Source organism: Dendropsophus ebraccatus, chromosome 12, assembly GCF_027789765.1.
Source record: "Dendropsophus ebraccatus isolate aDenEbr1 chromosome 12, aDenEbr1.pat, whole genome shotgun sequence".
NCBI lineage: Eukaryota > Metazoa > Chordata > Amphibia > Anura > Hylidae > Dendropsophus > Dendropsophus ebraccatus.
The window spans coordinates 74,220,156-74,238,729 of NC_091465.1; the positions used below are offsets into that span (position 1 = coordinate 74,220,156).

The 18,574-nt window shown below is 45.7% G+C and overlaps 1 protein-coding gene across 1 annotated transcript in view; it reads left to right on the top strand.

Moving 5' to 3' along the window:
* The window catches only part of LOC138768756 (carcinoembryonic antigen-related cell adhesion molecule 6-like), a 66,193-nt gene that overhangs the window by 39,622 nt on the left and 7,997 nt on the right, over positions 1–18,574 (top strand). The window contains exons 7-8 of the mRNA XM_069946711.1: positions 9,884–9,912; positions 14,587–14,649. Of these exons, the coding sequence (XP_069802812.1) occupies positions 9,884–9,912; positions 14,587–14,649 (92 nt within the window). The remainder of the gene's footprint in view (positions 1–9,883; positions 9,913–14,586; positions 14,650–18,574) is intronic.

Genomic DNA, 18,574 nt, shown 5'->3' on the forward strand with positions numbered 1-18,574 from the left:
TCCTCTTCTCCCCCCCTTCCTTATAGATGCCCATGCCCCCTTCTCTTCTCCCCCCCCCCTTCCTTATAGATGCCCCCTTCTCTCCTCCCCCCTTCCTTATAGATGCCCCCTTCTCCCCCCCCTTATAGATGCCCCCTTCTCCCCCCCCTTATAGATGCCCCCTTCTCTTCTCCCCTCCCCCCTTCCTTATAGATGCCCCCTCCTCTTCTCCCCCCCCCCTTCCTTATAGATGCCCCCTTCTCTTCTCCCCTCCCCCCTTCCTTATAGATGCCCCCTCCTCTTCTCCCTCCTTCCTTATAGATGCCCCCTTCTCTTCTCCCCTCCCCTCTTCCTTATAGATGCCCCCTCCTCTTCTCCCTCCTTCCTTATAGATGCCCCCTTCTCTTCTCCCCTCCCCTCTTCCTTATAGATGCCCCCTTCTCTTATCCCCCCCCCCTTATAGATGCCCCCTTCTCTTCTCCCCTCCCCCCTTCCTTATAGATGCCCCCTCCTCTTCCCCCCCCTTCCTTATAGATGCCCCCTTCTCTCCTCCCCCCTTCCTTATAGATGCCCCCTTCTCCCCCCCCCCCTTATAGATGCCCCCTTCTCCCCCCCCCATAGATGCCCCCCTTCTCCCCCCCCCATAGATGCCCCCTTCTCCCCCCCCCATAGATGCCCCCTTCTCCCCCCCCCCATAGATGCCCCCTTCTCCCCCCCCCCCCCCCATAGATGCCCCCCTTCTCCCCCCCCCCCCCCCCCCCCCGAGAAAAGCAAGTTTAAAAAAAAGAAAAAAAACTCACCTAACAACACGCTCCCCCGTCGAGCCTTCTTCCTGTCACCCCCTGTCTGATACGCGGCTGCCGTCTGATGACGCGTCCGAGCCCCGGCAGCGCGCGTATCATAGAGTTCTGTGTGGGCCTGTAGCCGCGACTTCCGGCACACGTCTCTGTGCCGGAAGTCGGGGCCGCAGCACAAGCCCACACAGAACTCTATGATACGCGCGCTGCCGGGGCTAGGACGCGTCATCAGACGGCAGCCGCGCATCAGACAGGGGGTGACAGGAGCGCTGTGGACCGGTCCCGTGCTCCTCCTGGCCCAGTGACTCCTTTTCCCTATGGTTGGGGAAAGGAGTCTCCGGGTCGGGAGGAGCACGGGACCGGCCCCCGGCTACAGCACCCGGGAGGCATGCTCAGCCGCCGGGTGCTGCAGGATATGTCAGCTCCAGGGGCCCGCGTCACGGGCCCCTGATGCGGCGGGGCCCCGTAGCAGCCGCTACGGCTGCTACGGCGGTAGTTCCGCCAGTGCCAATAACCTATCTGATCCATATAAAATGTGAAGTGATCAGAGGTCAGTAGTAAACAGTGTACTAATACAATATAATATAATGGGATAAACCTGGAGATTTATCATGTGGCCTGGAGATCAGCCTTATTCCTCAGGGATCCCTCACTGCTAATACTAGGGGAGCTCTCGGGATCAAAGAGGTGGGACTCTATTTCCAGAAAAAAAAATGTCAATTGGCTCTTAAGGGTTTATTAAAAAACTGGGAAAAAGAAGACAAAACCTGCATTGAAGACAACATCCTAGTACAGGGAGGGTCAAACTCAGGCCATCCAGCTATTGCAAAACTACAAATCCCATCATGCCTGGGTGCTGTCCAGGTGTGCTCTAGCAAGTCCAGGGTTGTAAGTACAGCAGTAAGTACACCTGAGCCCTGATGGCCCCCAGCCGTATAACTGGCACATGGTAACTGGGTTCTTTTTACTTTAGGGCCCAGAATTCCAAGGAAAATTTTGGCAAAAGTTTTTCTAACATCATATAACGGCCTCTAGTTCTGCCCTCGTCTCTGATGTTTTCCATAGAGCTATTTCATGTCCATGCGTGACCTAAGGGCCCTATTCCACCGGACGATTATCGTTCAGATTATCGTTAAATCGTTCGAATCTAAACGCTAATCGTTCGGTTGACATGCAGTTAACGATTAACGACCGAACGAGAAATCGTTGATCGCTTTATAAGATCTGGACCTATTTTTATCGTTGCTCGTTCGCAAATCGTTCGCATTGAATACGACGTCGTTCGGTCGTTTGCAGTAGATAGGAACGCAATAGCGAAGAAATAGCGAAGAAAAAACGATCGCAAATACAATCATAAGTAACGATTATCGTTCCATGGAAATGAGTGAACGTTTTCAGGTCTTTCGCAATAGCGGTCGTTTGAGATCGTTAACAATTATGTGAAGGATATTTGTCTGGGTCCTAAGACTCAAGTGGAGTTTTTGTCTTTTTTACCTTAAAGGAACAAAGACCTAGAAGTGACCAGATTCAGTTGCCGTCCCCAGTGCTTGTCCCTCTATAGAGAACACAGAGCAGCGGGGGAGGGCTCGGTCTGCAGACACTTGCCATACAGCCAGACACAGGGGTGGGGGTGGGGGTGGAGGGCGTTTGGTCTCTGAGGACACGCACAGAATTCTTTATACTCTTCCAATTCTTTATATGCAGTACATGTCATTAGTTGTTTGGACACAGTTTTTTAATTTTTTTTTTTCCTTGTTTTTTTTTTTATTGTTTTCAATATCAAAACTATTAAGGATCACACATTTCCCTAGGTAGTGCACTTATATGGTAACTCTGCACACTCATGGCCGGTATGCTGTCATGCTGCCCTAACGATTTCCTGACACCCTGCTCCCAGCTGAAGTCTGACACAGCATAGCCATTCGGAGTATATCAGAGATCACTAAGTGAGTCCGCCAGTGTTTCTGCTTCCTGTGGTTTGAGTGGCAAGAATCTAGTGTCAGGTTACCTTTAAAGACCCAAATGCAGAGGACAGGTTCCATGTGAATGTGTATATATCCTATTTCGTCCTTATCTAACATGTAAATATGTAACACCATGTCGCTGTAGATGGTGCCAGCACAGAAACCAACTTCTGTTTTATAGGGGAAGATTATTTTACAAGATAAACATTAGACGCAGTATGAGAGGAAATAATGTTCTGCTTAGATAAAGAAGTTAGACATGGTTGACAAAACAGCGTATCTGGCTAGGAGAGGGGATTTCTGGGTAGAAGCATTTATAACACGTCCGCTAAATAGGTGATAAATCGGTGGGGTCAGAACACTGCCCCCCCCCCCCCCCCCGCTGATCACCAGTCAGACCCTGGTCGTCAGATGGAGGACTGTGGCTAGGAGGAGAAGCAGTAGGCTCCTTCTGTCAGTTTTAGGGTAAGCTCTCACAGAGGAATAGGCGAAGAATTTCAAGTGGAATCCACGCTTATTTTCATGTGTATTCCGCTTGAAATTTTGTCCGTAAAATATGTAATGAACAATGTCCTGGATTTCTGCTCTGTTGTCCACACGGCGGAATTTACGTGCGGAATGTTCCATCGCAGATCCACTTTCCGCCCAAAGAATTGTGAAATCCCATAGAACTCATTGGGGCTTTGAATTTCTGCTTTCTGCCCTAATTCAACTCAAATGTCGCTTAAATTCTGCTTGAATTCTATGCCTATTCCTCCAGAGCTGAAGAAGAAGAAATTTCAATCAGAAAACTTTCCTCTTCAACTTCTCGCCTTTTCTTCAGTGTGAATATCCCCTTAGGGGTCATTCGCACGTTCTGTGCAAGGTCCGTTAATACAGGCAATGTTCTACAGCTTTGGAGCTTCCAGCATCATCATTCATAATGATGCTGGGAGCTCTGAAACAGTTTAAATCTTCACGCTACTGTACTGACACAGATTTTAACATTTTAACAGAGATTTATACAGTTTTCGGAGCTCCTGAAATCACAATGAATGATGTCGGGAGTTCCGAATTCTGGTCCGTAGTACAACGTCTGTGTGCAGACCATACTTATAGAATGTGTGACTGCTCCCTTAAGCTTTAAATTTACCATCAGGGTACATGCTCTATTCTGCTGCTCCATTCTGACTACACCTACTTGTGGTATCGTGCCTACTGGCTGGAATAAGGGTTGAAGGGTCAACAGAAAAGATTAGTAAATTGATTTTGAACAAATCAAATCTGCCTTGATTTTACAAAATAAATATAAAAAAACATTCCTCCAATTCCAAAAAAAGTAGAAATCCCTCCTGTATAGGAGCACATGCTTTCGAAAGGTGTCCCTGCATCTGTATTTATTGTTAAATTCCTAAAGAATTTTGACAAGAGTATGGGTCACACACAGATATCTAACCAATTTATCTCACTGATCTTTGAAGTCAGGAACAGACTATAAACAAAGAACAGGTAATAAAGGAGGAACTGAGATTTCTCCTCTTCTCAAATCCTCCTGGCTTTGGCTTCAAAAACCTGTCTGATAAATTGGTCAGATATCTGTGTGTGAAAAAGGACCTTAAGACCAAAAATTTCACTGCCAGGAAGGATGACACAATGCAGAGTTCTTAAAGCGACTCTGTACCCTCTTTGTGACCCCCCTCCCCAAGTACTTATACCTTCTTGTGCCCTAGGCCAGCGCCGCCTGTGTGGTGTTGGTCTCTGTCTCCCCCTGCCTCCCGTATCGCCCTCTGTCTGTCCGCACAATGTCGGCTTTAAGTGCGCATGCGCCACCTCCTGTTCCCCTGGCACATGTCCAAAGAAGAGGAAAGGCTGATTCCGGCAGTGGGCGGCACCATGGTATGCGAGGGGGGTGACAGGCAGGAGATGCGGAGAAGGGCTGTGCGCGTCACTACCACGGGGCGGGGGCGACACTGAGTAGACACGCCACAGAGGCGGCATGGACCCGGCTACGTCAATGCAGCTGCCCCAGGGGGTCAGGAGGTGGCGCACGTGCACTTACAGCTAAGGCTGGGGGGGGGGGGGGTAAGTAATAAGTAATTGGGGGGGGGGGGTCACAAAGTGGGTACAGAGTCGCCTTAAGTACAGAAAAAAAATTTCTATTTTGCATCGACGTTGAGGAAAATTTTATAAGCAATACAGACGTCTTTTATATTTCTTTACATGGTAACTTTAGACTTTTCTTTTTCTTTAGACTATTTCTAATTATTAATTAATAATTCATTAAAAAAAAATATGCTGAAGGTTGCCTCAGAATTCTTTCATACGGTTTACACACCTTTCACAACCATCTTGAGAAGTTTTAAAAGTGTGTAGCAAAAGGAAGGGGAAAAGGGAAGTCAATTTCAAAATTTTGATAATTTTTCAAATTTATGAAGGACCTGGCCATTGGTTAATTTTTGCTCCACACACCTTAAAGGAGAAGTCCGGCAAAATTTTTTATTAAAGTATTGTATTGCCCCCCCCCCCCCAAAAGTTATACAATTCACCAATATACACTTATTACAGGAAATGCTTATAAAGTGCTTTTTTCCCTGCACTTTCTACTGCATCAAGGCTTCACTTCCTGGATAAAATGGTGATGTCACTTCCTGGATAACATGGTGATGTCACTTCCTAGATAACATGGTGATGTTACTTCCTGGATAACATGGTAATGTCACTTCCTGGATAACATGGTGATGTCACTTCCTGGATAACATGGTAATGTCACTTCCTGGATAACATGGTTATGTCACTTCCTGGATAACATGGTTATGTCACTTCCTGGATAACATGGCAATGTCACTTCCTGGATAACATGGTGATGTCACTTCCTGGATAACATGGTGATGTCACTTCCTGGATAAAATGGTGATGTCACTTCCTGGATAACATGGTGATGTCACTTGGTGATGTCGCTGTGGCTGCTGGAGAGGATGATGGCAGAGGGATGCTCAGTGTCCCTCCAGTGCCCTGTGTCCCTCAGTGTCCCCCTGCCATCATCCTCTCCAGCAGCCACAGCCCGCACAGCTCTGGGAGTCGGGTCGTGACATCACCATTTTATTCAGGAAGTGAAGCCTTGATGTAGTAGTAAGTGCAGGGAAAAAAGCACTTTATAAGCATTTTGCGTAATAAGTGTATATTTGTGATTTGTATAACTTTTAGGGGGCAATACAAAACAATAACAAAAATTTTCGCTGGAATTCTCCTTTAAAGCGACTCTGTACTCACAATATGTGCCCCCCAAACCACTTGTACCTTTGGATAGCTGCTTTTAATCCAAGATCTGTCCTGGGGTCCGTTCGGCAGATGATGCAGTTATTGTCATAAAAAACAACTTTTAAACTTGCAGCCCTGTGTCAAATTGGCGTGGCCAATCTGTGCCCTAGGATTGCGACACCCCTCTGTCCCGCCCTCTTCATCATTAGGAATTCCCCTAGAACAATTTCTGCTATTCATCACCTGTGTGAACACTGCACATGAGCTGGATTCATTAAAGAGGACCTGTCACCCCCCCTCCCCCGTGTCGGGGTGACAGGCTCCCGACCCCCCATTAGATCCCCCTATACTTACCTCATCGTGCCGGGTTCCGCTTCCTGAGCCGGTCGGGTGACTGAGATTTCAGCGCCCGAAGCCCGGCGCGCTCGCTCACAGGAGAGTCCGATGCCCATAGAGAATGAATGGTGAGTCCGATACTCCGTCATTCTCTATGGGCATCGGACTCTCCTGTGAGCGCGCACGCGCCGGGCTTCGGGTGCTGAAATCTCAGTCACCTGACCGGCTCAGGGAGCGGGACCTGGCGCGATAAGGTAAGAATAGGGGGATCTAACGGGGGAGGGGGGGGGGGGGGGGGGGCGGGAGCCTGTAACCCCTGCACAGGGGGTGAAAGGTTTCCTTTAAGGCACCTGTGCAGTGTTCAGGTGATGAATAGGAAAAATCCTGCCCGGGGGCTTTCCTAGTGATAAGGAGGGTGGGGAGGCGTTGCAATTCTAGGTCGAACAAACACTGTAGGCCACGGCCGTTTGGCACGGGGCTGCAAGTTTAATAGTTGTTTTTTAGGATAATAACTGCATCACCTGGCAAACGGATCCCAGGACAGATCTTTGATTAAAAGCAGCTATCTGAAGGTACAAGCGGTTTGACGAGGGAGGCTCTTGGACCCCAACTCATAATCTATAACAATGCCCCCCTCTTCTAACGTGGCAGAGGGGCATCAAGCACCAGGGCTCTGCTACAGTAGTGATTGATACATCTGTACTCCCTATAACACCCAGTTAGGGATACATATAATCCATGGAGGGCCGGGCATATCTCAGTATTTGCCTCCTTATTGTACTCTAGTTACAGCTGATATGTGCAAAGCAGATTGTTGTGTAAGGAGTCATTGTCTGTTAAGTGAAGCCAGGGCATTAACTAACAGAAAGTAATAGATTATAGCCAAGGTTACGAGCTGGGACTCTCTATAAAACAATAGCTCATGCTTGGAGGTATACAAGGCGTGTATGAACCTGATGGACGTCTGAACTGCCAACATTTTTTCCCCTCGGAGCATTATATTCAATAGTAAAAGTTATTTCCTTCTTGTGCTTTATAAGATACATACAGTTCATACAGCAAAACCTCACGAACAGACCATTTCTTTGAGAAGACCGTCCCCTTCCAGGCCGATTTTTTTTTTGTGACCGATTTTTAAATATTACTTTCTATGGACAATGCCTCTCTTTTAGAAGACCACCCTGCAATCTGACAAAGACCGCTTTTTTGTGCATATTTTGTAGCTGAAGACCCCCATAAAAAGACCAGAAGCGGGACTTACAAGTTAAAATTGCTACCCGACAGGGACATGATGAAGGAGGAGGGAGTGCACAAGCAGGTTGAGAGAGGGTTGGGGGCAGAAGGAGGAGGAGTGGCTGAGCTGGAAAGGAGGAAGAAAGAGCACCATAGCGCCCGGGAACAGCACCCACGGTGGAGCCGTGTGGGTAGCAGCTCCAGCAGCCACCGGGACCTCCAGACTGCCCCCCCCCCCCCTCCTTCCCTGGTAATTAGCGTCCTCTGGATGACACAGGCACAGGGAAGCTGTGCCTGTGTCATCCGTGGTGGATAGCTGGGGCCCAACACAACTCTCAGCACTTGAGCCACGCTCCAGTGCTGACAGTTAACTTTATAAAAGCTGCAGAGAGAGGATTCTCCTCATACAGAGGGAAAAGTCTCCCTCTGTCCACCAACAGGGCTCTGTGATGTTACTACAGAGTCCCGATGGGTAGCCAACAATCTTTAGCAGTGTGATCCATGCCCCAGCCGAACTAGCCTTGGAGCCCCAAGGCTACAAGTGGGAGAGAGAAAGAGAGAGAGAGAGAGAGAGAGAGAGAGAGAGAATAAAGTATACTTACTCCTCCCTAGGCAACAACCTGTGAACACTACAGGGAGAAAAAGGGACCAAACTTCAAAAGAAAGCAATTTTTGCATTCCTTTGCATTCAAAGGAAGCGTAAAGCCCCTATTCCACGGGTCGTTTAAAGGAGCAATATGGTTCGTATTCGGGCGATATCGGCCGCTACGAACGATATTCGTCCCGTGGAATAGAGTGCAACGATCAGCCGACATCGTTCATGTGATGCAGTCGCAGTTGCGAAAAACTTGAAAAACAAGCGACTGATATAGCAGCGATCTGCTGCCGTCGCTCCGTTGAATAGGAGCGTCGGCAGCAGATGCTGCTATATCCTATGGGCTGCCCGGACGATCAGCTATCACCTGGGCAGCCCCTCCCACACTCACCCGCTCGCTGCAGCCGCGTTGAATAGCGGCGGCAGCGAGCGGGGAACGAGGAGCAAACGAGCGCTAATAGCGCTCGTTTGCTCCTCCAAACGACTCGTGGAATAGGGGCATTAGGGTGCCTTCACACATACCGACTCGCAGCAAAAAACTCGCTGCCAGTTACTGCTACGAGCAGAGGTCCTGGAAGGCCCCTATCACTACATACAAGCAGTGGTCTGAAAGACTGCTGCGTGTATGTAATGCAGCCGCCCCCGTAACCCCTTCGGCTCCCGCTTCGCTGTCTCCATACATTACCTGGCTCTGGCTGCACGGGGTCCCGGCGTCTTGCTCTGCCGCCCAGCCAATCAGTGTGTTGCCCAGCCGTAGCCACTGATTGGCTGGGCGGTAGAGCAGGACCCCGGGACCCCGTGCAGCCAGAGCCAGGTAATGTATGGAGACAGCGGTGCGGGAGCCGAAGGGGTTAAGGGGGCGGCTGCATTACATACACGCAGCAGTCTTTCAGACCACTGCTTGTATGTAGTGATAGGGGCCTTCCAGGACCTCTGCTCGTAGCAGTAACTCGCAGCGAGTTTTTTGCTGCGAGTCGGTATGTGTGAAGGTACCCTAAAACTGATTCCAAGCAGGATGTAGAGAAGTCACAATGCTACATGAGGTCACACAGATGTAAAATACTTACACGCCTATCAATCATTCAGGCGGTGGCTACTTTTTCTTTCAACTGGTGTCAGAATGTTATATAGATTTGTAATTTACTTCTAAAAATCTACAGTCTTCCCATACTTCTCAGCTGCTGTATGCCCTTCAGGAAGTGGTGTAAAGAATACACCACTTCTTGCAGGACATAAAGCAGCTGAGAAGACTTGAGGTTCCGCTTGGAATTTCTGCCTGTTTTACTCAGTGTGAAAATGCCCTAAAGGGAAGATTTATCAAACTGGTATAAAGTAGAATTGGCTCAGTTGCCCCTAGCAACCAATCAGATTCCACTTTTCTTTCCTCACAGATTCTTTTAAAAATGAAAGGTGGAATCTGATTGGTTGCTAGGGGCAACTGAGCCAGTTTCACTTTACACCAGTTTTATAAATCTTCCCCTAAGTTGCAATACCAGACACAGCCTGAGGAGAGCAGTGCCGCCATTACTGGAAAACAAGACTAGACAACCCCTTCCTACATCACATAGCTCTCACCCCTCTGCGGAGTCAGTCGGGTTTGTACAATCTTTCAACATCCCAAAACGACTGTAATTTCTGTTATTAATAGAAGATGTTACCACAGTACCTAGCAGTTTAATGAAAGAACTTTATATATAACAATGCTAGACTTCTTATTGTCTCTACATTTTGTTTCCTAACAGGGCAGGCTGACATCCCAACACAAACTGCGGTAAGTAGTAAGTTGTTTGAAAACAATCACATGTTTATGGATAAAGGAGTTGTCCCATCATTAACACGTATCCCCTATCCACATGTACCTTCCATTCTCTCCATTGCCTGTACAGGGGTTATCCAATGAAAATCTTTTTCTTCCAAATCAACTGGTTTCAGTAAATTATATAAATTTGTAATTTACTTCTGTTTAAAAATCTCAAGTCTTCCCATACTTATCAGCTGCTGTCTGTCCTGCAGGAAGTGGTATATTCTTTTCAGTCTGACACAGTGCTCTCTGCTGCCACCTCTCGCCATGTCAGGAACTGTCCAGAGCAGGAGAGGTTTTCTATGGTGATTTGCTACTGCTCTGGACAGTTTCTGACATGGACAGAGGTGGCAGCAGAGAGCACTGTGTCAGACTGGGAAGAATACACCACTTCCGGCAGGACATACAGCAGCAGATAAGTATGGGAAGACTTGAGATTTTCAAATAGAAGTAAATTACAAATCTATATAACTTCTTGAAACCAGATGATCTGAAAGAAAAATATTTTCACCTGACAACCCCTTTAAGCACCCATAGACAGTGAATGGAGCAGCATTGCATTCCAAGCCTTCCACTGTGTGAGATTGGGGACCCTCAAGAACACAGAGCGTCCATGTGGATTGAACATAAGTATTATTGTTGGGTCAACTCCAGGAAGCAAAGTTGGTAAAATCAGATGCATTCTACATACATATAGGTAAAGGAGTACAAATTTGCTGTTTTTTTATGTAAAAGATCACTGATCAGATCATTGTATTGTTCTTTTACCCAGGGATAGAGAGATTTCAAACATTTAAAATATATTTCATTTCACACACTGCACCATTTTTTCCACCGAGTAATAAAGGATGAAATAAACCAGGTCTGGGCCTCTATCTCCAGGGACCCTATAGCATCTACATTATCTGCCTCTAGGGTATGATAAGTGCCTATGATAACAGTGTCACCGATTAGTCATGGAGTTCACCCGAAAGATAAGTGTAACCACATATTTCATAGCTTCTGCTAATTCTTTGTAAGTTCCCATTTTTACCCCTTTAAAAAGGTCTGCCCTTACCTGGTGGGGAGGAGTGGCTACAGATAGCTCCACCCCTCTGACAACTTTAACATATCTGTCAGGCTCCAGGTTTTGTGGGCCTTTGGGCGACAGAGCCTCAGCGGGCCCCTCATTCATTCACTATGCACAATAACTTGAGACACCACTAGCATGCACAAACGTATTTACCATTAGGCAGCCATGGTCTTGTGCCTAGGACGGCACCTTGCAGGGGGGCATCACTAGGGAACAGGGGTAAAGAAACAACTTTTTTTTTTGTTTTTATTTTAGTACCCCACCTCCCGTTCAGACTTGTCAGTAAATCTGGTGTCTTTTCGACATACACAGTTTACTGACTGACTGAAACACACACACACACACATTACTAACTGACACACAAACACACACACATTACTGACTGACACACACACGCATTACTGACTAACACACACATTACTGACTGACACACACATTACTGACTGACACACACACACACACACATTACTAACTGACACACACACAAACACACACACACAAATTAGTGACTGACACACACACACACACTCACACACACGCATTACTGACTAACACACACATTACTGACTGACACGCACACATTACTGACTGACACACTCATTATTGACACACACAAACACACACATTAATGACTGACACACACGTTCATTACTGACTGACACACACATTACTGACTCATACATAAATGACCGACACACATATACACACACACACACACACACACACACAAACAGCACTAACAGCTCAGTCTTTTCCCTCTTTTTCTCTGGCCGGCTGATCTCCACACTGTAGTATGAAGGACCTGCAGGTCATGTGACCAGGTCCTCCCTCCCTCCCTCTCTACAGGACACTCACAGGTCCTGCTCCTTCTCTGTCTTCTTATGTTTAGCGGTCACCTTGGACTACAGTGAGCGGGCTGAACATCAGAACACCGGGCCCCTCTCCCTCTCTGGGCGCCTAGAGGTGCTGTGTAACCCCTGTGCTGACGCTGATATCTGTGATGCATTTATGCAGGTGTTCTCCTAATGATAATACAGTATATACAGGAGTAGACAGAACTAGTAGGAGAACATTTTCCGTCAGCCAGGCTCACTTCTGACTTACTTTTTCCTCTTTTACTCGAAAAAAAAAATTACCTTTTACTAAAATAGGAAAGAGACTTTGAGGTCTTGATTTGTCTGTGGTTTCTGCTGCTAAGGAATATATAACCTGTATCCGCATTCATGGTTGATAAGATATATTATAGTCAACTTAGCAGATATAGCAGACCTTCCTGTAGTACAGGTCCCTCTATGAGGGAATCAGACACATGTCCTTGTTCTAGTCCACTTGTTGAAATGGTAAAGGCCCTAACCGCAGACAGTATGACTTAGGGATAGGCGGAACAATCATAGCCCTCTCTGTTTGCCATAAAGCACTGCTGCGCTTTACAGAAATCATAGCTGGGTCATGGACAGTGTCATGTACCAGCCCTGAGGGGGAAGCGTTCACAGGGCGGCTCCGCTCTGACCTCACTGTGTTTGACAAGTCTCTCTATCATTTCATCTGAATTTCTAGTTAATATGTTACAGGGCAGAGCTATAGTAGTAGCTGCAAAAAATTCACAGGAACTAAAGCAACAACCGGCTGCTATAAATATTGGCAGGCAAAAAAGGAAGTAAATCTTGGCTTAGTGTTGGGTAATAGGATCTTTTTTTCACGTCTCTAGAGACTCACAAGATAGGGGTCAAGTAAGAGATCATGGATTACAGGGGGTCTGACCTCTGAACCCCCCAGCGATCTCCATATCGCTCCCCTGCTACCATGTTATGGATAGAGCCGCGGGTACTGTGCTTGACCCGCGGCTCTATTGATGCCTTTTGGCTTCTCCGCTTACTCAGCTTCTTCCGGTGGCTCTATTCATTCTTACAAGGCCGCCAGAGAGAGCCGAGTACTGTCCTCTTCTGGCTTACTCGGCTATTATAGGCTCTGATAGGGGAGGGTGGTTTTGTTAGGAGTCTGCATTCAATTTAGATTTAGAGGCTGACTCAGACTCCGCCCTATACCCGCTGGGCTGGGTACACAGCGCCTGGCCCACTATAAGGATAAGTATAAGTAGTGTCAGAGGTTATGCACATCAATGTTACTTACCCTGTTTGGCAAAAGAGAGACTGTAAACAACAATGTGTAGATCATCTCTTCTTAAAGTAGAACTCCCCCTCTTTTCTTTTTTAGGTGGCTTGCACCAGGGTGCCATGCTCACTCTTTGCTCCCGTCCTTGCTGGGGACAGGAGTCGGTGAGTCAGTACAGCAGTCTGGTGCACAACCCGAAAAATTAAAGAGAAATGCCTCTTTAAGGGGGTTATCCAGCGAAAATCTTTTTCTTTCAAAACGGCTGGTTTCAAAAAGTTATATAGATTTGTGATTTACTTCTATTTAAAAATCTTAGGTCTTCCCATACTTATCAGCTGCTGTATGTAGGAAATGTTTTCTTTTTTTAGTCTGACACAGTGCTCTCTGCTGCCACTTCTGTCCATGTGAGGAACTGTCCAGAGCAGTAAAAAAAAAATCCCCATAGAAAACCTCTCCTGCTCTGGACAGTTCCTGACACAGCCAGAGATGTCAGCAGAGAGCACTGCGTCAGACTGTATAGAAAACATTTCCTGTAGGACATACAGCAGCTGATAAGTATGGGTAGACTAAAGATTTTCGAATAAAAGTAAATAACAGATCTATATAACTTTGATTGACCAGTTGATTTGGGGGGGGGGGGGGGAGATTTTCGCTGGACAACCCCTTTAATGTTCAGGACTCCTCTATGTAGTTTGTGGGGTGGTCTTTGCTGTAGTGCCAAAGAAACTAGGAACTGGGAGTTGGGAGTATGCCTTGATGGAAAGAGAATTCCTGCTTACCCCTGGCCTGGAACATTTGCCAGTAAACTCACCCCAGCAAAGGCCATGGAGAAGGCATAGATTCTTACCTTCCTGATGGGCAGGCAGGGGGGTCATGACAAGGCGGGTAGGAGGCGTGGCTTCCTCAAAATCTACAGGCAGGTGCAGGTCCCGCTGGCGTGCGCCTCTTAGTAAATCCAGTGTGGTGAATGGGGGAGAAGCGTGTCTTAATAAATGTCCCCCATAGTGTGTTCTTTCCTGCTCAGTGAGTTTAGGAGCAGGGACTTCTACATTTGACAGGTGTCCCTGCTCCTGTACTGATTCACCAGAAGCAAATTAGAATAAAATAAAAAAAATTGTTTTGGAAAATTACAAACAAATTTGATCCACTCATTAAATATCCACAAGAGGGGTGATATATGTCTGACACGTGGGAGTCCGACCACTGGGGATAGGCACAACTCCTTAAGTATGAGCACGCCTGTTTTTTAACCAATTCATATAGTGTGCCCCAATGTGGACAGGGACTGATGTGAGTGGTGACAAGCTCCGTACAGCACTGCACTATATGTTGGTACTATATACTGTATATAAAGGAGTAGTCATTATTACATCCATCAATCTTGGTGTAAATGACATATTTGCATATTTATATACTGGTATTTGGTGACTTACTGTATATATGTATGTATTTTATTTTAGGAGCAGCATGAGCTTCAGTATGCTTCAATTGAATTCAACAAGAACAAGCCGAGAAATGAACAGGTACAGAGCGCAGAGCCTTGTCCCAGAGACACCGTATTCCACCTGCACATTCCCAGAGATGCGTCAGCACCATGACAGCTACACATTTCTAGCTCCAATTAGAAGAACCTTCCATCTAAGTACTGTACTGGCAGTATGAAGGTGTTTGAAGAGTGAGAGCTGTAGTCGTAGCTTCTCTGGGCAACTGAGACATTTTCCCTTTGTATAACTTTACATAAACCGTCCTCACATATTGCGATAAAGTTTTGAACAACATTGTAGAAGACATATCAGGTCTATAGAGAGTACACAGATATAGAAGGACTAAAGTACACAGACATATCAGGTCTACAGAGAGTACACAGATATAGAAGGACTAAAGTATACAGACATATCAGGTCTATAGAGAGTACACAGATATAGAAGGACTAAAGTACACAGACATATCAGGTCTACAGAGAGTACACAGATATAGAAGGACTAAAGTATACAGACATATCAGGTCTATAGAGAGTACACAGACATAGCAGGTCTATAGAGAGAACGCAGACATAGCAGGTCTATAGAGAGTACACAGACATAGCAGGTCTATAGAGAGAACGCAGGCATATCAGGTCTCTAGAGAGTACACATAGAAGGACTAAAGTACACAGACATAGCAGGTCTATAGAGAGTACACAGACATATCATGCCTACAGAGAGTACACAGACATATCAGGTCTACAGAGAGTACACAGACATAGAAGGACTAAAGTACACAGACATAGCAGGTCTATAGAGAGTACACAGACATAGCAGGTCTATAGAGAGTAAACAGACATATCATGCCTACAGAGAGTACACAGACATATCAGGTCTACAGAGAGTACACAGACATAGAAGGACTAAAGTACACAGACATATCAGGTCTATAGAGAGTACACAGACATATCAGGTCTACAGAGAGTACACAGACATATCAGGTCTATAAAGAGTACACAGACATATCAGGTCTATAGAGAGTACACAGACATATCAGGTCTACAGAGAGTACAAGAAAAAGAAGGACTAAAGTACACAGACATATCAGGTCTACAGAGAGTACACAGACATATCAGGTCTACAGAGAGTACACAGACATATCAGGTCTACAGAGAGTACACAGACATATCAGGTCTACAGAGAGTACACAGACATATCAGGTCTATAAAGAGTACACAGACATATCAGGTCTATAGAGAGTACACAGACATATCAGGCCTACAGAGAGTACACAGACATATCAGGTCTACAGAGAGTACACAGACATATCAGGCCTACAGAGAGTACACAGACATAGCAGGTCTATACAGAGTACACAGACATAGCAGGTCTATACAGAGTACACAGACATATCAGTTCTACAGAGAGTACACAGACATAGCAGGTCTATAGAGAGTACACAGACATAGCAGGTCTATAGAGTGTACACAGACATAGAAGGACTAAAGTACACAGACATAGCAGGTCTATAGAGAGTACACAGACATATCATGCCTACAGAGAGTACACAGACATAGCAGGTCTATAGAGAGTACACAGACATATCAGGTCTATAGAGAGTACACAGACATAGAATGACTAAAGTACACAGACATAGCAGGTCTATAGAGAGTACACAGACATATCAGGTCTATAGATAGTACACAGACATAGCAGGTCTATAGAGAGTACACAGACATACCCGGTCTATAGAGAGTACACAGACATAGAAGGACTAAAGTACTCAGACATAGCAGGTCTATAGAGAGTACACAGACATATCAGGTATACAGAGAGTACACAGACATCAGGTCTACAGAGAGTACACAGACATCAGGTCTACAGAGAGTACACAGACATAGCAGGTCTATAGATAGTACACAGACATATCAGGTCTATAGAGAGAACACAGACATAGAAGGACTAAAGTACACAGACAAAGCAGGTCTATAGAGAGTACACAGACATAGCAGGTCTATAGAGAGTACACAGACATATCCGGTCTATAGACAGTACATAGACATAGCAGGTCTATAGAGAGTACACAGACATATCCGGTCTATAGATAGTACACAGACATAGCAGGTCTATAGAGAGTACACAGACATAGCAGGTCTATAGACAGTACATAGACATATCAGGTCTATAGATAGTACACAGACATATCAGGTCTATAGAGAGAACACAGACATAGAAGGACTAAAGTACACAGACAAAGCAGGTCTATAGAGAGTACACAGACATAGCAGGTCTATAGATAGTACACAGACATATCAGGTCTATAGAGAGAACACAGACATAGAAGGACTAAAGTACACAGACAAAGCAGGTCTATAGAGAGTACACAGACATAGCAGGTCTATAGAGAGTACACAGACATATCCGGTCTATAGACAGTACATAGACATAGCAGGTCTATAGAGAGTACACAGACATATCAGGTCTATAGATAGTACACAGACATAGCAGGTCTATAGAGAGTACACAGACATAGCAGGTCTATAGACAGTACATAGACATATCAGGTCTATAGATAGTACACAGACATATCAGGTCTATAGAGAGAACACAGACATAGAAGGACTAAAGTACACAGACAAAGCAGGTCTATAGAGAGTACACAGACATAGCAGGTCTATAGAGAGTACACAGACATATCCGGTCTATAGACAGTACATAGACATAGCAGGTCTATAGAGAGTACACAGACATATCCGGTCTATAGATAGTACACAGACATAGCAGGTCTATAGAGAGTACACAGACATAGCAGGTCTATAGACAGTACATAGACATATCAGGTCTATAGAGAGTACACAGACATATCCGGTCTATAGATAGTACACAGACATAGCAGGTCTATAGAGAGTACACAATGAATGTCAGTTTCGGCACTCCGTGTGTGTGGTGCCAATGATATCTATAACGATCCACTTCAACAAAAGGTTCCCGGCACTCACCCAGAGCTTGCTTATAAACGTGATTTATTTCATGAAGGGGTGCATACAAAAAGATACAGCAGGACGCGTTTCGGTGTTACCGCCTTTCTCAACTGGGGATAAGCCAGACGAGGAAAGTCGGCACATAGAATATAGGAGCCTAAATGGTTATTGTCAGTAAATAGGATGGATTATATGTGAAATAGGGATGTAAGGGTGTACAGGCAGAGAGTTAGCCCCCACTGATGGGGAATTCAGAAAGGAGGACCTGGTAAGAATGGAAGCATGGGTGATATCCAGGATGCAGATACTAGTGTGGCAGCAGAAAGGTAATGTCTAGGGCTAGGCTATTTGTAAAATGTACAGGGGACAGAACTCAGGGAGACATGTAGAAGTACCTCCTCAGATTAGTTCTCCTTAGTATAGTACTTCTTGGTATAGTACTCCTCAGTATAGTACTTCTTGGTATAGTACCTCCTCAGTATAGTACTTCTTGGTATAGTACTCCTCAGTATAGTGCTCCTCAGTATAGTACTTCTTGGTATAGTACTCCTCAGTATAGTACTCCTCAGTATAGTACCTCCTCAGTATAGTACTCCTCAGTATAGTACGCCTCAGTATAGTACTTCCTCAGTATAGTACTCCTCAGTATAGTACTCCTCAGTATAGTACCTCAGCAGTATAGTACTTCCTCAGTATAGTACTCCTCAGTATAGTACTCCTCAGTATAGTACTTCTTGGTATAGTACTCCTCAGTATAGTACCTCCTCAGTATAGTACTTCTTGGTATAGTACTCCTCAGTATAGTACCTCCTCAGTATAGTACTCCTCAGTATAGTACTCCTCAGTATAGTACCTCCTCAGTATAGTACTCCTCAGTATAGTACTCCTCAGTATAGTACCTCCTCAGTATAGTACCTCCTCAGTATAGTACTCCTCAGTATAGTACTCCTCAGTATAGTACCTCCTCAGTATAGTACCTCCTCAGTATAGTACTCCTCAGTATA